The sequence below is a fragment of the Pteronotus mesoamericanus genome, unplaced genomic scaffold (assembly GCF_021234165.1).
Source record: "Pteronotus mesoamericanus isolate MK-2021 breed Mesoamerican mustached bat unplaced genomic scaffold, CSHL_Meso_final scaffold_705, whole genome shotgun sequence".
NCBI lineage: Eukaryota > Metazoa > Chordata > Mammalia > Chiroptera > Mormoopidae > Pteronotus > Pteronotus mesoamericanus.
Window position 1 is genome coordinate 16,463,068 of NW_026555326.1, and position 23,749 is coordinate 16,486,816.

The 23,749-nt window shown below is 54.6% G+C and overlaps 1 protein-coding gene across 1 annotated transcript; it reads right to left on the reverse strand.

Annotated features, from left to right (window-relative positions):
* Positions 1-1,712: 1,712 nt before the first annotated feature.
* Positions 1,713-23,412, reverse strand: RORC (RAR related orphan receptor C). The gene is made up of 11 exons (XM_054563228.1): positions 23,312-23,412; positions 21,121-21,150; positions 10,272-10,357; positions 9,843-9,984; positions 8,123-8,635; positions 7,774-7,895; positions 6,725-6,857; positions 6,452-6,559; positions 6,180-6,290; positions 4,903-5,012; positions 1,713-2,022 (listed from the first exon to the last, which is right to left on the reverse strand). Exons 1-11 carry the CDS (start codon positions 23,349-23,351, stop codon positions 1,861-1,863), a joined length of 1,557 nt encoding a protein of 518 aa, XP_054419203.1. The 5' UTR covers positions 23,352-23,412; the 3' UTR covers positions 1,713-1,860.
* Positions 23,413-23,749: the final 337 nt, after the last annotated feature.

A 23,749-nucleotide genomic window follows, 5' to 3' on the forward strand; every position in this document is an offset into this window, starting at 1 on the left:
GAAAGCGTTTCTCCTTTTTTTCCTCTCTCTCTTTTTAAACCAGGCGAGAATGAGTCTGCAGCAACCCTGTTGGTGCAAAATAAATAAATAAAGCAACCAGGGAGGGCTGCAGCAAGCACCACTGGAGGATGGCGAGTGAGGGGGTGAGGGCACCGAGGCCGGCTCTGGAGCCCCCAGGGGTTGGGGTCGGGCAGTAGAGGCAGCTGGGCAGCTCCAAAGGGTCCCTTGGACATCCTGACTGCCTTCTGGGGAGCTCCGGGGCCAAGCACCTTAGGGCTGTCTTTCAGTCTCCCAGATGCAGGGTGATTCTGTGCAACCTCTCAATGTAAATGTCCCTTGTGGGTACCGCTTGTGGGGAAAGTCTTCGGCCCAGAACATCCCCTGTGGAGATGAGTTTGTGGCTCCTTCCGTGGGGGTTCTGAGAACCTGCTCCCAAGCTTCAGTGAGGGATGATGAAGTAGGGGCTCGAGTCCTTATGGACATTAGTGGGTGTCTGGGCTGAAACTGGGTCCCCACATAGCAACAAGACTGCAGAGCAGTGTGTAGGTAATCGTATTTAAGGTTCCCCTGACATACACACCTCTTGCCTTTAAAATTATTTTATAAAGAATGGCACAAGTTGGGGTTTATGTTTACCCAACTCACCCCTCCCCTGCCAGGAAAACCCCTTCCCAGGACCTGCTGTTAACCCCTCAGCGGAGGTCTCACAGCTCTTTTTAAAGCCAAAAGGAGGGCTTCCTCCTCCCTGCTGGTGTGGTGGTTCCCAACGCTGAATGGCAGAGCTGCATCTGCTTCCCTTCTCCTTAAGCAGAGCAGGGCCCACACAGGCCTCCGGGGTTCTGTCCTTGGCCTTCCAACCGATCAGTTTCCAGCCACCTCTGCTTCTCTTGGACTTTCTTGTGACAAGAGACAGCTGGGCTGGGATAGAGTTTGGAGCACCCCAGGTCTCGGGCTGTTGGGTGGGGCACCATGGAAATGTTCTAGGGGTTGGCACTCTTCCTGAAACTCCTCTGAGTCGTGACCTCGAGGAAGAGATGGTGTCTGATCAAATGTGTCTATAGAGCTGCATGAGTGCAGGTTGAGTGTGTGTGTCACCTGTATGTGGGTATATGTCACTGATCAGATCTGTGCTAACCCCTAATGTCTATTTTTAAAGTGCACATAAGAGGTTTGAGTTCTAACCCTCTCTGTCTGTGATGCTCTCGGCCTTCATTGTACACTATCCTGTACCCAAACCCCTTTAAAAAATAACCCCAGCCCCTCACTGTCCATGTACGCAGGTTTTTTTTTTTAAGACCCCAGGAAAAGGGCAGTGTGCCCAACCATTTCCTTGCTGAGCTGGGAGGAAGGGGAAAGGCAGAAAATCTAAAGATCCAGATTCAAGTTCCCTACAGGTCCTTCTGGGCTCCGGCCACCAGTCTCTGAGCTTGATGCCTCTCCCTCCGCTGAAGCGCACAGGAAAATGCAATGAGGTATTTCAAAGGCCTATTCTTGGCTTCTGAGCCCAGAGTTGAGTTTCATTCCTTCAGGGTGTCCTGGATCCCCTGTTGTCCTGAGGACACCTTGGTCCTCCTAGAGGTCCTGTTCCACCCGCCTCCAGAAGCTGGGGTGAGGGGCATGGGAGAGAGGACACAACGAAGCTGAGGATGGAGATGCTGTTTCTCCATCCCTGCCCTCTGGTTCTGGCCCACTGCCAGGCAGGCCCCTGGGCAGAAAACCAGTCTCAGCACTTGCTCAGTCCCACAGAACAGACAGGGCCACCCTCCAGGGGGCACAGGAAAGTAAAAGGTTGAGGGTGGGAAGGGATCAAGAGAGGTGGTCCAGCAGGCTCTAGGGAAGGGAAAGGAGTCCCCTTCCAGGTCACTCGGGCAGCCCCTCAGGTGAGTCGATTTCAGTGCTGAAGAGTTCCTTGTAGAGTGGGGGGAAAGCAGCTTGGACCACGACGGGGTGGAGATGCTGGAAGTTTTGCAGCTTTTCCATATGCTGGCTGCACAGGCTCCGAAGCTTCCCCTTGGGTGGCAGCTGGAGATGGGTTAATGGGGAAGGAGAGTCAGTACTTCAGGGCTTGCCCCATAGCAACAAAGTCCTCTCATCCTTTCTGGCCTAGAGTAACCCTCCTTGCTTTCTCTCTATGCACTTGGCACTTGTGGAACACCCAGACCCCGACCCCACTGGTAAGGGTAGGTATGTGTTCAGGAAAGTGGAGGCAAGGATATGCTCATGTGGGCCAGGTTCGTGTTTTATCGGTGAAACCCCCAATTATATTCCTGCTACTCTTAAAAGAAACCCTTTTAAAGCCTTTAATTCACAATTTATGCTCTTATAATAGTGAAATTCTGTGACTCTCTGGTTTACATATTGTCACATGACTCTTTGCCTTTGTTGATGCCATTCCCTTCACCTGGAATGCCTTTCTAATTCTTTGCTTGACTAATTCTTACTTTCAATTGTTATCTCCTATGGGAATGTTTCTCTAACTAGCCCCTCATCCCCCCAGGTTAAAGGTCCTTCTCTGTATAGCACGTAAATCCCATTTTAGAAAAATGATCCAATTTATCTGTCTTCTTACCCCAGGTTTAAGGTCCTTGGGTAGGGTCTTTCTCTCTCTCTCTCTCTCTCTCTCTCTCTCTCTCTCTACTCCCTCTCCTGACTCCACCTCCCTTTCCAAAAATGCTCAATAACTTTGAACCAAATAGTTTCTAAGCAGGTACCCAGTACTGCCAGGACCCAGTGGGAGGGGGAATGAAAAATATCCAGAGACCCATGAGGAGACAGAGAGGGAGACCTCGCTGGAGAAAGGCTGAGAAAGACATTGATCTACTGCAGTTTCCTCTGTAAGCAAGTGAGGCTTAAAAATACCTCTCACAGCTACCACCACCCCTTCTACCCATCTTAGTTTCCCAGGAAAGGGGCAGCCAAGGAAGAGTTTGAGTTCATCGTCTTTTCATTTATGCTGCTTTACATTGAGTTTGTCTGGGCTTTTGCAATAGCTTCATTCATTCATTCATTCATTCAGTTAGTCAGTCAACACATAGTTGTTAAGAACTTATTTAGGCACTGGGAAGGGCAGCAGTGATACATCAGTGAATAAAATAAAATATCTACCTTTATTAAATGTATATTCTAGTGAAGGATCCAGAAAATGAACAAGTATATAATGTATCAGAGAATGTCTTTAAAGAACAATAAAGCAGAATGAGGGGCTTTTTGTAAGAGGTGGTCTGGGAAAACCTTTCAGGATGAAGAGATGGAGCAAGCCATTTAGAAAACTCAGAGAAGAACCTGCCAGCAGCTGGAACAGCAGGTGCAAAATCCCCGATATACAACTGTGTGTGATGTGTTCCGGGAATAGCAAGGAGGCCAGTGGACTGGGCAGTTGAGAGGGCAGTGGAAGGAAATGAGGTGGGGAGAGAAGTCCGGAGTCCTATCATGAGGCCAGTAGGCCATGACACAGACCCTAGATTTGATTCCCGGCGGGATGGGCACCTTAGGAGGACTGAGAACAGTGCTGTGTGGCTGGCATAGGACAGACAAGGGTGGAGCAGGGGCCCAGTTAGGAGGTCTCACTAATAGTCTAAGTGAAAACTGATAGCTGGGACGGGGGGAGGGGGCATGTGTGTGGTGACAGTGGGAGGTGATTATTCTGAAGGTGGATCTAAGCAGGTTTCCTTCTCAACTGCTCTCCCAAGTTCCAGCCTTTCCCCCTCCTAATCTGCCCTCCCAGACCTGAATTCTTTAGGGCAGAGACTGTTGTTCAAGTCATTGCTGTATCCTCAGCACCGGGCACTGTGCCTGGCACATAGCAAGTGCTCGTAGCTTGAATACTTACATAAGTGGTTCCTTTACACTGGTTTCAAATTAAATTGCCTAAATAATAGCTCTGATGATATCATCCCTCTAGCCCTTGGGGCTCGCCATTGCCTAGAAATAAAGCCTTTACTCTTTAATATGTCATTTAAAGTCCTTTCTGATTTGCTCCCTGACCTAATTTTCAAGCTTGTCTTCTGCTACTTTCCTGCCTCCTTCAATCTATTCTGATCTTACACTTTAGTCAAAATGTACCATGAACTATATTCTCCATACAGGCATTATTTTGTCTCCTTTTTTTTTTTGTTCATATTGTTCTCTAAACTTGAAATACCTGCCCTACTCCCATGAATGTCTGTTAAAATCTTACCTTTTTCATGGCCTAGTTTAAATGCCACCTTCTCCAGGAAGCATTTATGGTTGACTTCTTTTACTCCCAAATTATTTTTAATCCTGTTCTGTGCTCTTTTAACATTTCTCCAATATTTCTCATCAAAGTACTGTATCGGGGGTATAGAGATATGGTAGAAACAGCACGGAGATTAAATCTTATGTTTACCACTTACCAATCGTGTGAACTTGGATAAGTCATTTAAGTTTCCTTTACCCTACAGGAGGATATTAATACCTGCCCTATTGACCGAGCTGCCCTGAGGATGAGGATGCACATTTGCAACAGCACTTTGTTAATTGCATTATTATTATATCACACATTAGCTTCTACTCTATGTTAGAGCTCTAGGTGCATGAGCCTTTTCTTCACAGCAGATAGAAAACTTGTGGTGGGGATAAGGACACATCTCTGTATCTTTCCATTCCACAGTGCCTTGTACAAGCAGGTGCTGGGTAAGTGTTGGCTATATTAAACCGAATTGCTCCCTGGAGGTCCCTTCCAATTCCAGGCTCTCTAACTTTCCAGCTTTACGCAGCACATAGAAGTGACTGCCTGTTCCCTTATTTCCTGTGCTAGTACAATCTCTCTAATGCGTTATGGCAGACGCTCCTCTGTACCCTCCGACCCTAGGCTGCACAAGGCCTGATGTCACAGCTCTGGCGCTGGGCCTGGCCTCTTCTACCCCCAGGGACTGGTCCTACCTCTGCCAGGATGCCTTGGCGATGAGTCTTGCAGAGATGATGGTGAAAGGCCAGCTCCAGATTGGATTGAAGCTGTTCTACTTTCCTTTTCTCTTGGAGCCCTGGCCGACCTGAAAGAGGGGATGGGACCATAGTGAGAACAAGAAAAACCATGGACATTAGCTTCCACCAAGAGTGCACCATTTTGGACATCTGTGCTAGATAAGGTCTTTCAGCTGAGTGTCTATGCGTGTGTGTGTGTTGACTTGATGACGGTTAGCTCCGGGGCCTTGGGCTTGGCTAGCTGTCCACAAGGAACACTGCGGAGAGGGATGAAAGGGATGAGAACATCCAATCTGCCCCTTCCAAGCTGTCTTCTCTGGTCCCTGGATACTTCACGTAGTCCATCCAATGCTAGCCACTAGGATTCTGCCATGGGGGAAAAAAGATTGGAAGAGAGCCCCCTGTCCCCTGGCCAAGGATGACGTCAGATAGATGATGGCCTTCGTGAAGCCACCTAGGCCAGCATGAGGACTGCCGCATCAGTCTGTGGTTAACTCAACAGACAAACTACCTTTTGCCCTGGGTCTGTAAAAGAGCCAGAAGTCATTTTTTAAATTTATATTTCCAGTTTAAGGAATATTTTTAGGTCTCTACTCATTGACAGAGCCAGAGGACTGATAACTCTGGTCTGCAAACTCAGGATAGTTGCTCAACCCACTTCCCCAGGTTCTCTGAACACTTAACATGCCGCCAGCCAGCCCACTCCCTTCTAGCGGAGTGGGTGTCCTGAGTCCTGCCATGGCGGCGTACAGACTTAAAGTTAGTCCACACAGAGCAGTGATTCTCAAGTTTGGTGGCACAGTATGGTCACCTGTGGGAGGCTGTTAAAAATGTGGGTGCTCTGACTGCACCCCAGATTAATAACCTTGGAATCTCCGGGAGGTGGAGCCAGGCAGCAATGCTTTTTAAAGCTCCCCAGGTGAACCCGACGTGCGCCACAGTGGCATGACTGGCTTGGATGCGCACACAGACTCATTTCTCTTGGGGAAGTGGCTCACTTCCCCTCATCCTCACACCACTCCACTTCTCCAGCTCTGCCTGTGCTGCCCTTTCTCCTCTCAGGCGCCTCTGAATCTTCATTTTAACTCATTTGACAGCAATTTTGGCCTTTAATGGCCTCACATGCTCCTTAAAGCCTTTTCCCTGATTTAACCATATCCAAAGGTCCAGGCTCTTCAATAATTGTCACACCCCTACTAGCTGAATGTCCCTTACCCTAGCCCTGCGACACTCACCAGCATTGATGAGGACCAGGGCTGTGTAGAGGGCAATCTCATCCTCAGAAAAGCGCAAGGCACTCAGGGAGCGCGAGAAGTCAAAGATGGAGCTGATGAGCTCACTGCAGCCTGAGAGGAAATGAAAGAGTGAGCAAGCTGGGTGAGACCGTGGTGCCCAAGGACGCCCACCCTCTTGGTGTTTGGAGCAGAGGGGCCAATCTGCCCAGAAAAGAGGGTGCCTTTGAAGCTTTGGACCCATCCGACTCCTCTCATTTCCATCCGACTCTCACCCAAGGCTCGGAAGAGCTCCACGCCACCGTATTTGCCTTCGAAAAACACCGTGTGGTTGTCGGCGTTGTAGGCCCGGCACATCCTCACCAGCACCACTTCCATTGCTCCTGCGAGTGGGGAGGAAAGGCGCAGGTGCAGCGTCACAAGAAGTCAGGCATCCATCTCTGTTGCCCTCAGTGTCCTGGTTCCTTAACCACCTCCCTCCGCTCAGCCCGGCCCCATTCCATACTCTGTGCCCCTTCCCTCCAGGCCTGCCCACCCTCCCTGGGCACCTGCTTTGAGTAGCACAATCTGGTCATTCTGGCAGAGCTCCATAAAGCCCGAGAGCCTCTTGGCGAACTCCACCACGTACTGAATGGCCTCGGTGAGACGGTGGGCACAGCGTTCCCACATCTCCCACATGGACTGCAGGGAAGGAGGAGGTCCCACTGTAGCCCTCTTTCTGACCCGGTGACTGCTCCAAGCCCCTGGGAGCCCAGACTGACAAATTACAGGGGGAAGGTTTTGAACTCTCTCATTCCCTGACATGGCTGGCCATTTTAGCCTATCGTTAGCACAGACGCACACTCAGGGGCAATTCTCATCATTAGGTCACACTTACTAAGCACCCACCAGCCGCTGGCACTGAGTGAGCGGTTGCGGGAGAATAAAAAAAAAAAGTCTAAGATACGGTTTTCCCTCAATTTGCATCTTATTGAAACAAAAAGAACAAACTGACCCCCTCCCCCAAAGGACACACCTAAAGACTTTAATAACCTAGAGAAGTAACAGTTCAGTGCCAAGGGAGTGTTTTTAGAGCAGGTGGTATTGTCAGAGTGCGATAGAGAGACAATGTAAGCTTTGGAGCCCACGGATCTGAAATTGCCTTTGGCTCCACCACTTTGTGACCTGGAATGACCCTGTTAACCAGTCCGAGCTCAGTTTCCCAGTCTGTTAAAATTAGAAACACATGCCAGCCTCATAGGTTGGTTGTCATAAGGGTCAAGGATAATGTAAAAAAGCATTTAGCCCAGTACCCGGCGAAGAAGGGGTGTTCATTCAACAAATGGTAATCAGGGCTCTGACCGTTGGTTGACAGAGGAAGAAGGAGAGTGCACCAAGCTGGGGTGATGGAGACCAAGTAAAATATTACTAGGCAGGGACTCAGGGAAAGCTCTCATCTACCTGCTTGGGTGTACGCAGCCCCCCACTTTGAAGTGTGCGCACGTTTGTGTCTATCTGTGATACCCAGGCTCGCTCCAGCCCACAGAGTGTGCAGGTGGCCATCTCTGGACTCCTCAGTGGTTGGATGTCCTCCCTCCAGGAAAGTGCCTGGCCTCACCTTCCTTTGATAGCCAGCCACTTCCTCCCGGGAGAAGAGGTTGGAGCGCTGCTGTAGCAGGTCCTCCAGCCGCAGCTGACACGTCTCTCGGTAGGACTTGCACACATTCTGCACCAAGTGCTCTGGGGCCAGAGGAGAAGACATGCTCCATCTCAGCCAGCTCCTACCCTACGCATGTTAAAGGCACCCCTCTGCCTGACCTGCCCTTGCTTTGCCTCCTCCCAGTCCCTTCTCCAAGACCCCTCAACTCCCTTGGCTCATGTTTGGTTTACATGGGGTGCCTACTAGGCCCTGTCTCTTGGAAGCCCCCCTCATCTTCCCCACCCCTGCTGCCTCCTCAGCTGCTCACCAATCTCTGTCAGGGACGCATACGGCGCCTCTGGGGTGCTGTGGAAACTGGGACTGTAGTAGCTGTCCGGGCCATGTCCTGGTTCCCCCAGCCCAGGATGCCTGGGGTCCTCAAAATGAAGGCCATATCTGTCAGAGGTCAGCTGGCTGCCTGTGCTATAGAAGCTCTCTCTGCCCTCAGCCTTGCCCCGCTCAGGGCTGTATTCGAGATGGTACGAGGCCCCGTTGAGCCTGGCCTTGGCCAAACTGTTGGAGTAGGAAGGCCTGGGGCCTGGAGCTCTCAGGAGGCCTGGGGGGCAGGCAGAGGCCTCCGGCAGGTCAGGTGAGGAGCCCAGGGGCAGCTGCCCATCTGGGAGCCCCAAGGTGCAGGAGAGGGGGTCTGCCCCTCGGCCCCCTGCAGGAGGGGTCCTGGCCACTTGCTCCCGTTGTTGCTGTTGCTGCTGCTGTAGTTGTTTCTGCACCTCAGCGTGTAGGCTGTCCCTTTGCTTCTTGGACATGCGGCCAAACTTGACAGCTGAAAGAGGTTGGGGATCAGGAGTCTTTCAGGCAGGAGGACAGGTACTGGGCAGAGTCAACAGGTGTTTTGATTATTGCGGGATTAACCTGCTGCTCCCTGAATAGCTGACCCTGAGCAGAACTTTTCAGGTCTTGCCTGAGAACTTCCCTTCAGGGGACTTTTGTTCAAGAACCACCGCCCCCCTCCTGTTTGCTTCAGGGCTCCATCCAACCCAGACATTTTGGTCTCCTGAGCAAACTCTCCTAGCTTGAAACCAGCTTCTGAATGTGGCAGAATTTAAGCAATGAGTCTAGACTTAGAATTCTGGCCTCCTCATATTGGGGCTGGGGGTGGTCGAGTAGGGGGCCTCAAGCTGTATTGGGGTCACCTCGCCTTTCTAGGAGGGTCGGAGGAAGAGGAGAGCTGAGAACACAGGTCTCCCTGTGGTCAGGTCTGCAGGCTCCCTGGTGACCTAGATACTCACCACAGCCCAACCCAGGCTCCGCGGCTTGTTTCTGAACATCCTCTTCTGCTCTCTCTTTCCTGCCTTTTCACTCCCCCCCACCCCTCCCAGGTGTGGGGGCACAGCCCCTCGCCCCGCCTGCCCCTTGCACCCCTGTGTGTTTCCTTTCACTTTGTTATTTTGGGCGCTGAAAAGTGCTGACAGACTCCTTCTGGCTCCTCATCACCTCATGCCTCCCCCAGCCCCGCCTTGGGTTCCCTCTGTGGTGGGGGTGGGGGTGGGGTGGGGGTGGGGGCCTGAGGAGGCGGTGGGTGAGAGAGGGGGAGAACGGCACCAGGAACAGCAAGCCTCCCCGTCCTCACGGCTGCTGGGTTCTCAGGCTGCCACTGCTCTCAGCGCTGTGTTCAAGGATGGGGTGTGGGGCTAAGGAGGAAGATGGGCTAGAGCGATGGGCCAGGAGGGAAAGAGGTAGAACCTGGATTGTTCTGGACCAGGGGGGAGTGGAGTGAGGCGAATCCATCCCAAGGAGGGGAAAATGAGGACTTGGGGACCTTGGGGAAAGGAGGGTTGTTTGAGAAGAGCCTAAAGTTGGGGATTGTGAAGAGCTTTGATGAGGGTGGCCTGCCCACCCCCATGTTGGCCAGTGGAAGAGACGGCCTGTCAGGGAGAGACAAAGAGTAGACCTCCAGAAGGCGTTTGTACAGGCCAGGCTGCCCCCCAAGGCTGCAGGGAAAGTTCAGGGGGCTGCCCGCTTGGCCTCACCATCTCGGGACATGCCCAGTGCGAGGCATTTCTTCAGGCGGCAGTGCTGGCATCGGTTTCGACTAGTGCGATCGATGGGGCAGTTCTGCTGCCGGGTGCAGGAGTAGGTCACGTTACAATGCTGGCTCCGGCGGAAGAAACCCTGGGGAAGGCAGGTGGACACCCAGCTGCTGATGCTGGCCAGGCCCAGCTCACAAGCTCTGGCCCTGGCTTTACCAGATCCTACGATCAGTTTTCTCTCCTCCCTTTTCTTAGCATGATTGCAATTTGCCCTGCAATCACTTCCCCAACTTAAGACCAGGCCCCACTGTATTCAGTCCCTTCCAGGCAAGGTGCCACCCTAGCTGCCTCAGCAGCCCATCCCTGGAGTCAAGGGCTGCCAACCCCCTCTCCTCATCTCTGGGAGGCTGTGTACAGATGTGTGCTCACCTTGCACCCCTCACAGGTAATAACCCCGTAATGGATCCCAGATGACTTGTCCCCACAGATTTTGCAAGGAATCACTTCAATTTGTGCTGAAAAAGAAAGAGCAGGAGGTTAGCTCAGGAGACTTTTCTAGACCCTGCCCCACGTTCCTGGGCTGTTGATACAGGGGCATGGTGTTTCCCTAACCCACCCAGCTCCAGCTTGCCGTTCCCCTCTTGCGACATGGAAGAAGCAAAGGGTCTGTGGAGGCTGTTTTTTGTTTTGTGGGGAGGCTGGGAGTTGTACCAGCTCTGGAGGGGCAAAGAAAGCAGGTGCAGAGAGGCCACCTGCTCCGCCCTTCAAGTTGAAAAGCTCCAGTTGCCTCCCTCCCGCCTGGAGACCTAGGAGTCCTTACTGCTTCGAAACACCTGCTTCCCGCCCAGGGGGCTTCCTCTGTGCCACCCTCCCCCACTGGGGCTGGGCTCCCATGGGCAGAGTGTGGGCCATGGCGGGAAGATGCAGTCAACCAGGCAGGGGCCCCCAGGGGTCAGGTAGAGAGGCCAGCCATCCTCAGCCGGGCAGCGGAGGCTCAGGGAGGGACAGGGTCCACAGGGTGGCGCCTCCAGAGGGTAGGGAGAAGACCGGGTGGAGTGGGGCTAAACAAGCCAGCTCTGCTAGATGCTCAAGAGCCAGGGAAAGAATCAAATGGGGCTCCGAGGCTCCTGGCCCTCTGAGCAGAGAAAGGGTGGCCCTGTGTGTACTGGCACATTAGAGTACGTATACTTATGTGCGCATGAGGACCTCTGTGTCCAACTATACACACAGAAATCATGAATGTGTGTATGTTAACCACTACCTGGGACTTGAGACCATCTCTTTCAACCTTTACCATGTTCACACAGCTAGTTTGCCCCAGAGCTGGGTCTACGCCCCAATTTCCCTGAGCTTTCCATTATGCTGTTCTGTGTACATGGTTTTTGGGGTGCACATATCACCAGGCATGTTTGACTGTGTGTGCGTACATGTGAAAGGTACATGTGCTTTGTGAGCTAATGGGCAAGTCTGCTAGAGCCAACCTGCACGTGTTTGTATTCGTGTGTTAGTGTTTCTTCACTGGGCAATAGGCCCCCCTCCTGCCCACTGAGCTCATTGTAAGCCGTGCCTGCCCTGCTCCCTTCACTGGCGTTTGCCTCTAGTTCGCCCTGTCCCTGTCAATGCCTGCAGCTCTCTTCTGAGTTTCAGCGACCAGCAGCTGGCCTTCTTCCAGCCCATCTTTGAAGGAGAGCAGCACAGATGTGGGACTCCTGCTACTTCAGGTGTTTTTGTCACTCCTAAGGGCATCTGGGTCTCTTCTCTGCCATCGCTGACCTGCTGCCTCCCCTCTGAGGGGGAGGCCTGGGGCAGAGCAGGCCAGAAAAGTGATCTAGAACCAAGGCCTCTTCTCATGTCTGACATGTCTCCCACTCATCTTCCCCCCGAGGTTCAGAGGAAGAGGCAGCTTGCCTGTGGGGCAAATCCACCTTCCTGTGAGCTCCCTTCTGGCCCAGACCTAGACCCTGACCACATGCAGGGCCTCCTGCATGAGGTGGGAGGGTGGCCATGGCTTGCCCACCACTCCCTGAAATATTGTTTCCATCATCCTCAAACCCTCATCCCCTCAGGCCAGCCCTCAGGTGAGTCAGAGTAAGCGGCCGCCGCTGCAAGGGGAACAGGGCAGATGGGTGTCTGAAACCCTCCATTAGGACTCGATTCCCCAGCCCCCCAGCCCAGCCTGCCTGCCTAACACCCACACAGAAAGCCCTGATCATCCAGGACGACCGGAAGTGAGCTTTTCAGGTTCTTTCCAGTAAATTAAAAGCAGACTGGAGTGCACGGAGGGGAAGAGAGAACATTCGAGTACTTGAAAAGGGGCAGAAAATGTAGGGGCACCTGCACATCCAGTCGCTTAGATTCTCTAGGCCTCAGTTCCCTTGTTGGTAAAATCAGGATAAAAATACCATTGCCTGTCCATGGGGTGACTGCAGGTAGTACAGTTAAATGATACCTCCTGCAGAAAGCAATGTGCGTGCCAGTTACCGCTGAGCTGCGCTGAGGGTGAAGAAAGCCTGGGAGCTTCTGAGATGGTGGACATTGTCGCACCCCATCCAGTCTGCCCTTCCTCCACACCTCCCCCCAGCACTGTGGTATCTCTCTCCTCAGTGGACCTAAGCCGAGAGAGGGGAGAAACCAACGTGGGTCACCCAAAAAAGTAAGCGGGAGGGAGATTAGGCCAAGCCACAGTGGGAACTCGGGCTCCAGCCCAGCCGTCAACCACAGGCCTCCCTGCCTGTTCCCTTCTCCCAGAGCCACATCCGTGTGCGTGTGTGTGCTGACCACATGGGTGACCCAGACACATGTCCCTGCCCCACGCCTGACCTGCTGCTGGTCCTGGTCCTAGGAACCTAACAACAGTGTCAACAAGACCTCGCCCTTCTCATGGGACGATGTGGTCAGACACAGGCCCCCTTCACAATACCGCGCTGGGGGGATTTTGGAGTTTGGACCCTGGCCACCAGGCCAGCCACTCCCCCATGCCCTCAACTGTAGTCCAAGGCAGAGGTGCCCAGTGAGACAGGCACAGAGTCAGAGGGTCCAAGCTAGAGGGTCAGGTTAATTGAGACTTAGACCCAGAGATGGAGAGATGGCCAAAGAAACACAGAAAACCCACTCACGTCCTGGCCCTGTCAGCACTATCAGGCCCTTTTGTCCTTCTTCTCCCTCCTTCTCCTGCCACTGGTGTCCCCTTTGAGGCCATGCACCCAAAACCTCAAAGAGAAAGTCCCAGTGTGCATGAGTGTGACCGTGGAGGAGGGGAGGGCAGAGAATGGGAAGGGGGCTGGCAGAGGGGGCAGTGCGGGCAGCAGGAATCGAAAAACATCTCGGATACCTCACCTTCTGAACCTGCCCCTGAGCCACTGCCCTGAAGCAGCAGGTGCTGGGAACTCAGATTGGGGAGGGGGAGCTGAGTAATCACAGGATTACTCAAACTGTTGCCCGGGAGCCTGGCCTGCCAGGAACTTGCCATCTAAATGCTTGACAGTGCCAGGAACTAGAATCAAGCAAAGGTCAGGAACCTCTAGGCCAGCCCTGCACCTCGACTCCCACAGCAGCCCTCCCCTGTCTGTGCCCTGCCCGCACTGCTGCTTTGGGAAGGTCTGTGTGCCTCCCTGTCATTCTCTTCCAGGGCCCATCAAAGGAACCCCTTCCGTTCCAAGGAGAGAGAAATGCCCATACGTGCACGTTATCTCCTAAAATCATCTAGCGACTGGATGACTCCAGCCGTTTTTGTCTCAAGCAAGATTGCCTAGGGATCTTGTTAAAATGCGGGTCCTGACTCGGGAGGCTTTGGGGGTGGAGGGGGCGCCTAGATTCTGCGTTGGAACAAGCTCCCGGTTGGTACCCAAGCTTGCTGGGCGTTAGCCTACACTTTTGAGTAGCAAGAGTTTCCTCCCTCTTCCTGGTATTGTGCAAGGCTGCTCCCACCAGGAGATGAGGGTGGTAATGGTGGTCTCTTCCCCAGCTCATGCTGGTATCTCCTCCATCATCCAGTGTGACCTCTAACAACTACGAAAATAAAATGCAATCTCTTGGATTGCTTCAGACACTGAAGGATCAACAGGGAGCTTCCTACGGGCACCTCCTCTGTGGGGAAATACCAGTAGAGACAAAGTACTCTGTGCTCCCCTCCCTCCAACCTCCTCTAATCTCACCCTTTTCACAGCTGCGAGATTCATTGATAACGCTCTTTGAATACATCCAGAGCTGGTCCTGCGCCACCCTGTGAAGCCAGCCCTGGGCCCCGTCCAGGTGCCCGATACCACAGAGAGGAAGTGGTAGGCGCAAAGAGGGGGCTGCAACCCTGAGGGATCTCTCCCCTCAAACCCCGGAACCACCCCCAGGCCTGGTGGAGAATGGATACAGAGGAACCTGGGGTCCTCATCTCCTCTTCGTGCCCTGTCCCTCTGGGCTTTCCCTGTCTCCTTTTCTCCAATGGAGGTTGATTAAGGAGAAGAAATAACAACAGGCATGAGTGTTGGCTGAATTCTAGCTCTGTGCCAGGTTTGTACACATATTTCATTTAATGATCACAACAATCCTGTAAAGTAGGTACTACTTGTATTGTCCCCATTTTACAGATGAGATAACAGTCCAGGAGTGATTAAATGGCTTGATGTAGCCAGAAGTGGCAGATCTGGCATTTGAAGTCAGGTCTCTCTAACTTGAGAGCCAGTGTCCGCAACAGTGTAGCTATATACCTTACAAGGATGAGCTGCCCAAATGCACTGAGGAGAATGGGACAGTGAGGGGTAGGGGGTGGGTGACATACTGGCTGCAGGGGAAAGTGCAAAGTGAGGGAAGGGTCTAGGAACAGAATTCAGGGAGGACACCCATGGAACTAAGGCCAGGACTTATGTCTAGTGTAAAGATCCAGAGAGAAAATATTCCCTCTGTCCCAGCTCTTCCTCTGTGGTGTCAGCCTCCTTCCGCCTTTACCCATTTCTCAGGGGCAGGCTTCTAAGGTCCAGGTGGAACAGTTCGCCCATTCCAGCAGGGCTCCTGATCTGGGACTCCTCTGAAGACCACAGCTCCTTTGGGGTGTGGACTGGCTTTCACACATCTCAGTAGACCTCTCTGCAGAAATGAATGAACGTGTCTCTTTTCTTAGCTTAGGCGCCCACCCTTCTCCCTGAGGCCCAGACTCGCAGTCCCTTTCCCCACGGAGACCACAGCTGGTCCACTGTGTGCCCCAGCCTGTCGCCAGCCTCCCTCCTTTCTCAGCTCTCAGTTCCCGCAGCTTCTGCAAAGCTGGAAACCACGGGTGGTGGGTACCACCACAGGGGAGAAGGAGGGGGAGGGGTGGGTGTGGGTCAGGAGAAAAGCAGTTCTACCTGGTGAGCACGCCTCCCAGCCCATGGCGAGAACTTTCTGCTGATACACCCAGATCCCGGGGCTGAGAAAGTAACAAAGCTAAAACTCAGGTGGGCGAGGGAGAGTCTGGGGTTTTGAAAAGCCACGAAAGACAACCAGCCACCTGAAACCCCCTCCTTGTGCCCCCGCCACCCCCGCAGTCTGGGACAGGAGAAAAGAGGGGAAACAAAAGAATAGAGTGAAAACAACCAGTGAATGGGGGGAGGGCATGAATCACCAGGAGGAAGGGCTGAGGAGTGGGAGCCCAGACAGTCTCACTCAGCCCCTTTCCCTGCCTCCAGGGCTGCGGCTCCTTTCCAGAGGCCTCAGCTGCTTCACGAGGCCTTGGGGACTCAAAAGACCCTGGCTCCGGCCCTGAGGCCCTGCCTGGGTACCATCCGTCTCCCAAAATACATCTCCGTCCTTTCTGAGCCCAAAGCCCCGGGAAGGGGCAGTGTCGCAGCAGCAGAAGGAACAGACTAGCCATGGAGGACAGGAGGAGCCTGGTGCGGACTGGCTTTCCAGGGCCGCCTTTCTTGGAGAGCTCTGCAGCAGGGGAAAGTCCCTGTTCCCTGTTTGAGTCAGGGGCGCAGAGGCAGGGCAGGGGGAGGGAGCAGCCGGGAGGGGTGGCCATGCCAAACACCCACATCTCATTGTGATGGGATAGGCTGGGGAGCCCTGGGCTGGCCGTGGGGTGATGGGGAATGTTTGGGAGCCTTCTTAGGAATGGGAGAGAGAAAAAGGGGAAGGTGCAGGAGTGATGCAAGAAAGGAGGGGCCCTTCATAAAGTCCTCAGCTGGTCCTGGTGCTCAGGGTGACATCTGTGGCACCCTGGGAAGTGGATGTCTTTTTGGCCCATGCTCCTCATTAGTATGACCAGACCTGGGAAAGATCAGGTACAGCGGAGACAGGCAGGCACCTGTACCCCTCATCCGCCCACCTCCCATCCAGGCTTCAGGCCAGGGCCTATGCCTATTGGCTCCACACTGGCCATGGCTTGAGTGAGATGACTGGGCCACCCTCCTGGCTGGCTGGGGACTTTCTGACTCATGGACATTTCCTGTCAACTTGGGAGCAGGGAGCCTGTATCATCCTTCCAAAAACTCTGTAAAATCCGGGCCTCCTACTTTTCACCTTCCTAGACCCCATCGGTCCTCAGCCTCTCCCCTCTCCAGCCAGAATGCTGCCTGCCGCCTCTCGCCCTGAGTCTGTGCGCCTTGTCTTCTGCACTCCAGTTTTTTTCTGGGCTTCACACCGCAGTGTTTTGGCTCTCCTGGTTTTTCTCCATTTAGATCTCCATCAGGACTTCGCTCTCTCCCATGTGTTATATTAATCTCTGTCCTTTGAGTTGGGCCTCTGTATATCTATTTCTCAGACTGTTTCTGCTCCTTGGTCTTCGGGTGTATCACAATCCCAGGTTCCCAGTGCCCCAACTTGCCCCAGCGGTCGTCTGAGGGCATGGTGGTGCTGGCACTCAAGGGGGGACAGTCAGATAAGATGGGGCTGTGAGATACCCAGAGACATCTAAGTGAGAAGGACCAGTGGCACAGAGACCAGCTGTGTGGGGGGATATCACGTAGAGGTGCCCCGGTGTCTCCCCCACCCAGTCCTGGGGACTCCTGCTCTCTTGCCAGACACTAAAGCACACCCAGTCATCGGTTCCTAGGGCGGATTTGCTGATTTGAGACTATTTCTGGGAAGATAGGTCTGCTAACCTTTGCTGGTAATGGGAATGGTCTAGAAAGGAAACTGACACTCCCAGGCGCCCTTCTTCCTGTGAAAGTTTTTGGCTCTTCTCACCCCTCCTGGCCCACCCCACTCATACACCTGCCCTGGAGTCTCCATCCCAAGCGTGTAAGTGGGGCTCTCCTCTTTGCTTTCCTCCTCTCTGTCTGCTCTCTGGGAAAGCCGAGTGTCCTTCACTACCCTTGGGGTGCCTAACTTGGGAACCAGGGCTCTCTCCTTGGTCCTGGCCCCTCAGAACCGGGAGCCTCTCCAAAATTAGTTTTGGTTTTAAACTCAGCTTCCTTATCTTGCAGATGAGGAGACTGTGGCCCAATGACTTGCCTAAGACTACATGGCTAGTCGGTGACAGAGGTGGCATCAGAACCTGGTCTTTAGACTCTCGGCCCATGGGTCTCTCCAGGTCCCAAGATGGCCTCTCTTCTGTGCCTTGTGGGAAGACCCCAGATTGAGGCTGGGGCTGCCTCAGGGTTTAGTCCACAGGGGCACGGGGCTTTCCTTCTTCTCCTTCACCCAGTGCCCTGAGAGGCTCTCTGACTGCTCATACCTGAACATGGGGGCTGGCAGATCGACCCACCCTTGCTCTGCTAGAAGGCACAGGGACCCCAGGTATCTGCCCACCAGCTGTTGCCCATGGCTCCAAGCCAGGAAGGGAGTGAAGCTGAAAGCTCTCAGCTTCCACCTCCACTGTCTGATCCCTCTCATCAGATACGTGATTGAACCTGGGGACACACACTCTCACGGCACCCTGGCTGGATTCCACTTTGTCCTCATGTCCCTGGGCTGGGCAGAAAGCATGGTGGCTTTGAGGTCTGGATGCTGGGCTTCTGACCCCTTCTGCCAACTCACCTCACCTGACGCTCACCGTCCTGCTGCTCCAGGGCACAGCAACTCCTCTGGCCTCCTTTCCACCCCACTCACGGCTCATAGGCAGGTTGAAGGCACAAAGGGCAACACCGCAGTGGGAGCCGGGAGAGTGCGTTCAGGGAGCCTGCTAATCATCAGCCTCCATCTACTACAGCTGTGTGATCTGGAGTGAAGCACTTGGCCTCTCTGGGTCTCAGTCTCTCTCTAAAGTGAGGGGGGCAGGGCACCTCAGGTACTCTTGAAGATCCTTTCCAGCGCTCATGACAAAGAAGTCCCTTTACTGTCGCTGCCCTAAGAGAACTAACTGCCTGGGGAGCCAGACTCCCCAACTACTCCACCAATCTCCCAACAGACCTTGGCCTTGGCCGGGACACACCCTGCCCGGGGAGAGCACTCAGCTTTGCTCACTTTGTTCCCAAGACACCCCTCCTTTCCAGAAGGCCTGGGGATGACTATGGGATCCAGGCTTCCCCCGCTCCCAGGGAGCCCCATTCACTTACTTCTCATGGCTGAACTGCGGCCTTTGCCACCTGGGCTCACTGTCCTTCTCAGCAGGGGGTGGTCCAGAGATGGGGCGCAGCTGGCAGCAGGGTTGGGGGGCGAGGCCTCTCAGCAGAGCCTCAGCTTGTAGCTCTGCACCCAGCTCTCCCCCTATGCTTCTGGGCAGGGGGGTTTAAGCTAGCACCACACAGGTGGCCAAGTGACAACCCCCCCAACCCTGCCACCCCCCACCCCTCCCTGGGGTGCAGCGGGTAGGATGACAGGCGCCCCATGTGGCCAATCTGGGCCTGGAGCAGGGTGTGAGGGGCGGGGCAGCCAATCACAGGGGGCGTTGGAAAATTCCAAAACCACATGCGACAGCCACACGCGGTAAAAGCTGTTTCCACCTGACAGGGTAGCTCTGGCTGGGGAGCCAGAATGGAGCCCACACGAGCCTGGGGCCAGTTTTCTACTCCCCCTCCCTTTGAGGACCCCCAATCCTGACCCTCTTTGCCAGGTGACTCCAGGGACAGGGATGTTTCTAGAGGTAAGTCACAGGATGACTGCCTGGGGTAGTGGCGTGTCCCACCTGAGACCCTGTGGCCTGCCAACAGCCGTGCCCACTGAGGCGCAGCCTGGGAGGCTGCCCCCCACTCACCATGCTCGCACCCTCCCTACAGACATGATGTGTGCCCAGGGCTGGGGAATACATTTTAACAGTAGCAGTGATAATCAGATGAATGCCCGCTCTCTGCAGGAGGGGTTAGTCCCTGAGAAACTTCCTCAGGAGCAAAACTGTTGAAATGAGAATGATGATAATGATAACGATGATACTTACTATGTGCCAGAAATGATTTTTAATGTTTTATGTGGATTATATAATCCTCATAAAATACTTTATGAGGTAAGTACTATTATTCCCAGATAATAAAAGATGAGGAAAGTGAGACATAGAGAGGGTAAGTAACTTGCCCCAGGTCACACAGCTAGTAAGTGGTAAAGTCAGGATTCAAATTCAGGCAGTTTGGCCCCAGATCCCACTTGAGAAATGGGATGGTGTCTCTGGTTCAATTCTGCTCTTGCGGGTGTCTCAGCTTGGGAGGGCTCCTTGTGTGGGAGTCTCTGCATAGAGTGTTTTGGCCTGGGGTTTTTCTGAGGGGCCAATCAACTTTAGAGGCCCTCTCAGCCTCATATCTGCTATATGGGGTGCTTCAGCCCGGGGGGTTCCCTCCTCAGGGCTCCTCAGTGATCTGGCGGCCCCTTCTGGGTTTCTCCCTTCTTGGGGTTGTCTCAATTTGGAGCCCATTTTTCAGGGAGTCTCCGCCTGGAGGAGGTGTCAACTTTTCCTGGCTTCTCTCCATCAAATCCCCTAAGAGGTCTCTGATATCGCCAAAACTCCAGTAGCCCCTCAGCCTGGTACAGGCCTTTCCCTGCTGGCCTTCCTCTGCTTTCAGGACCTGGCGGTGGATCTGGTGAAGGGCTGCCAGCCTGGGTGTTCGGGGGGATACTCATGGGGTGAGGGTTGCACGGGGCCAGTGGGTAGGGAAGACCAGAAGGGGGTGTGGCCCTGGCCGAGGTTTCTGTGGTAAGGGGTAAAGGGTAGGAATGGAGTTTAGCCTCTTCCAGTTCTAACTGCTCCAAAACTCCCCCTTCACCCCCCACCCACATATGGTCCCTAGCTCCCCTCCCCCGAGCTCACACGTCACTCCTTGACCCGTTTTCCTCCCAGGGCCCTGCTCAGCATTTCCGTGGGGCCCTGTGGCTAGGGGCAGGCGAGGCACTGATCAGGATTGTGCTGAGCAAAGCAAGCCCCCACCCAGGAGGATGTAGCATCCTGGACGGCCCCAGCCCCTGTCTGTCCAGCCCAGGCAGAGTGCGACGCTGCTGCCCTCCGTGGTTCTTCTGCCTGGAACAGGGAAGTTCTAGGCAGTTTGGCAGCAGAAGGGGCGGGAGCGAGCCCTCAGGAGAAACTGGTAGGCCATTCAAGGGAGGGCCAGGGAGGTAGTGTCTCCTGCCCCAGAGTTGTCCTCATCAAGTCAGGGACCCCTGCTCATGGAGGCTTTCCCCTGAGTGTCCTCCAGCTGTTAAGGGTGCGCATGGCTCTGATGGGATATAAGCTATGGGACTGAGGTAGAAGTGGGTACATTTTCCAGGGGAGCAGCTTCTCCCACAAACCAGGAGGATAGATCTGATGTGTTGAGAGGTCCCCAGAGAGGATGCTTACTCTCAGGTATCCATTGGGAAGTCCTTCCTGAGCTCTAGCCCCTTCTCACATGCTGTTGCCTCAGTCTTCCAGGGCCCAGGGTGTCCCTTTCGGTTCCGTTTTCTACCGAGAGGAAGGCTTTCCTGCTCTCCAGCCCTGCACAGCCTGGCTCCAGGTTTGTTCACACCTCAGTATGCGTTAACCACAGAGATGAACACCAAACCTGGCTCCGCTGCCTCAAAGCCTGGTGCAGCCACCCTGCCTCCCTGCCCTAACCCCCTCCCTCTCCTGTGTCTCTGTCCAGCATCTCTCCCGCCTTTTCCCACAGCTCCCTTTTAATTGGTCTCCTCGTTTCTTTGCCATGTTCCCTCTCTTCAGGCTTCTTCCTTATCTCCTCCCATTGCCCTGATCCTGAGGTTCCTTTACCCTTCCCCCTCCTTTCCTCATCTCCCCATCTCCCCATCTCCCCTGCTTTTGCGGGCCCCACCTCTCTTCAGGCTGGGCCACCCCTGCATGGCTCCTCCAACTCTGCGTCGTCTGCATACCTTTATGAGAACCTCCCACAGCCCTTGCTGGATTCTGTGCCATCTCTCCACACCCCAACACCAGTCCTTTCCCCAGTCGTCTACTCACAGGTGTGGGTCTTCCTTGCAGCCAGCAGCTCTGTGAAGAGAAGAGAGGGGTCAGGGCCAGCAGTTTCAGACCACAGGAACCGAGAGGCACTCCCCCCACTCACAGGCCCCCGTGCCCACCCCACTCCTTCCCAGTGGAACCTGGCGTCTGACGAGAAGGTGAGACCATCCTGCACAGCACTTCCTCTTCTTCCCTCTCTGCCTTCCAGTCATACCGGCCCCCTCCCAGGTCCCCAGGAGTACCGACTCTGGGACTGCCCAAGCTGGTCCTTCTGTCCGGAATGCCTTTCCCTCACACCCCTCAGTCTAGCCAGCTCCCCCTCAGCCCTCACGTCTCCCACTCCATCTCCTCCGTGGAGGAGCTGTGCATGCCCCTCTCCCTGCCCTGGTGCGTACACACTCAGCACCTTGCGGTTGATTTCCTGGCACTTGCTGCATCACCTAACTGATAGAATTGTGTCATTACCCGTGAACTGGGGCTTTTCTGCTAGACGGTAAGCCCTATGGGGAGGCAGGGATTGTGTTCACCCTGTTCTTCCCAGAGCCTTCCACAGGCCTGGAGGGTTAGAGGTACATAGTCAGTATTCTGCAGCCAGTGGTAAATCTCTGTGGGCATTAAACCTCGCAGTTGTTTATTTGTGCCTGAAAGCACCTGGGAATCCCAGAGGTGTGGGGGTTGAGAGTAGCTTGGCGAAGACGTTTGGAGGAAGAGGACCGGAGAGCTGCAAGGACAGAGCCCACTCTGCCTTCCACAGGCCCTGGCTCCTCCACACGCCAGGCTGCGCAGGAAGGACTCCCTTCCCACCCGCTGTGCGGCATCTGTCCGGGCGCGCCGGAAGCAGGGAGCGCAGCCAGGTTGATTTGGGGTGAGCAGGGAGGCAGAGACCTCCAGAGGGCCTGCTGCTGAGGGGAAAGCCTTAGCTAGAGCATCACTGAGGGTGTCCACTCACTGGGTTAGCACTTATTAAATACCTACCAAAGGAGCCTCTGAAGGTGCTTCCCCTCCAGGCCTGGCCCGTTTCCTGCATCCACACAGCAGCCCCTCACAGGGTACTGGCCAGTCTTTTGTCCCAGAAAACCCTGCAGCCCTTCCTTAGGCGCCCTATAGTTTCCCTAACCTCTAAATGTGCTCTTCTGTTATTTTCCTCCTTCTGCTGTCCAATCCTGGACACCGCCCTCCCCCAGGCCCCCCACGGTCCCTCTGGCAGGCTTCCCCCGCTGGGTCGAGTGGACTCGAAGGCCTGGCCTCTGCTGGGGTGGGGGTGGGAGCGGTCCCATCCGGCCCCTCCCGCCTACCCCGCTGATCCTGCCTAGCCCCACCCAGCTTCCTCTCTGACGTGGCGCCTTGGCACTGCTCTCTGGCCTCCAGTCTTGCACCTCAGAGCGGTCCTGGGGTGGGGGTGCCACCCTGCATGCCTGGCAGTGGCGTTCTTCCTCCACCAGGGGGCCCGGGAGCTGGGCAGCCTGGCACAGGGTTTCTCCCCAGTGCTCATAGCTGACCAAGCATGTGGCGGAGGGATCTGCTCTAAGAGGGTCTCTGAGACCGCTGGAGCGGCCAAGGACTACCTGACTGTGTCCCGCACCTCTCTGGGCTAGATACCCCACACTCTCTGCAGAAATGAAACCCCGCGCCCCCACACCAGTGGGCATGGGCAACGTTCTTCCTCCCCCCAGCCATGCCTGTCATCCTCATAGGCGGGACAGGTTTCTTCACTGGTGAATGAGCAGAACTGCAGTGGCCACCTTTCCAGCCGTTGCTCCCCGGTCCTAGACAGCGGAGCCAGTACAGCAGTGTCCCAACTGCTCCCAGGGGGGCGCTGACACTTGGGGGGCCTGCCCACACTCTAATCCTACTTTCCATCTAGCTTCCCTGCCTATGCCCCTGTCTCCTCTGCACACCCTACTTGTCTCCTCCTTCCCCACGTCTCCCTTTCTTTTCCCTCCATGTATTTCCCATCCCCCCTCCCCGTTTCTCATTTCTCCTCCTCTGTCACGTCCCCAGCCCTTCCTTCCGCTTCTATCAAGACTTGTCCTGTCTTACCTGTCTGCGTTCCCCTGACAATCCATTTCACTTCTTCTCTCTTCTCTTGTTCCTCCTCCCTTCCTCACTTCTTGACCAGTCCCATCTCTCCCTCCCCTCTAAACCTCCCAGCAGCCCCTTGCACCTGCCTGCAGGGTGTAGGGCCTCTTACCCCTCGTGGCTCGGTGGTGTCTCTGTGGGGCCCTGTCCATGGGGCAACTCCCTGGGTGCCGTCCTTGCTGCCCTGGCTGCCCAGGAGGGCAGGGAGCAGGGCCCAAGGGAGGGGGAGGGCGGAGGCAGGGAGCACCTGGCCCGTCAGCAGGCAGGGGAAAGGAGTGGCTGGCAGAGCGACCTGGCACCAGGAGGGGACAAGGGGAGGGACCAAAGGAATAGACTTTGGAGCCTCGAGGAACAACAGGACAGGTGAAGGGAAGGGAAGGGGACTAGCATTTACTGATTACCTACTGTGTGCTAGGCCCTTTGCCATGCACTTTATGTAAATGCATGATTTTCTTCAATCCTCACAACACCCACCAAGAGGCAAACATAATTATTCCAGATTTACCCATAAGCTAAGTGATGCTCAAAGGTATTAACGACTTACACACTT

What these genes read in the sequence shown, in the direction of transcription:
- RORC (XM_054563228.1), bottom strand. Translation starts at nt 23,351, where the DNA reads ATGGACAGGGCCCCACAGAGACACCACCGAGCCACGAGGG. An exon ending in TGGCTGGCTATCAAAGGAAG is followed by an intron (nt 6,858 to 7,773) that starts GTGAGGCCAGGC and finishes CCTTCCCTGCAG; the next exon opens with TCCATGTGGGAGATGTGGGA. An exon ending in CCTGGTCCTCATCAATGCTG is followed by an intron (nt 5,013 to 6,179) that starts GTGAGTGTCGCA and finishes CCCCTCTTTCAG; the next exon opens with GTCGGCCAGGGCTCCAAGAG.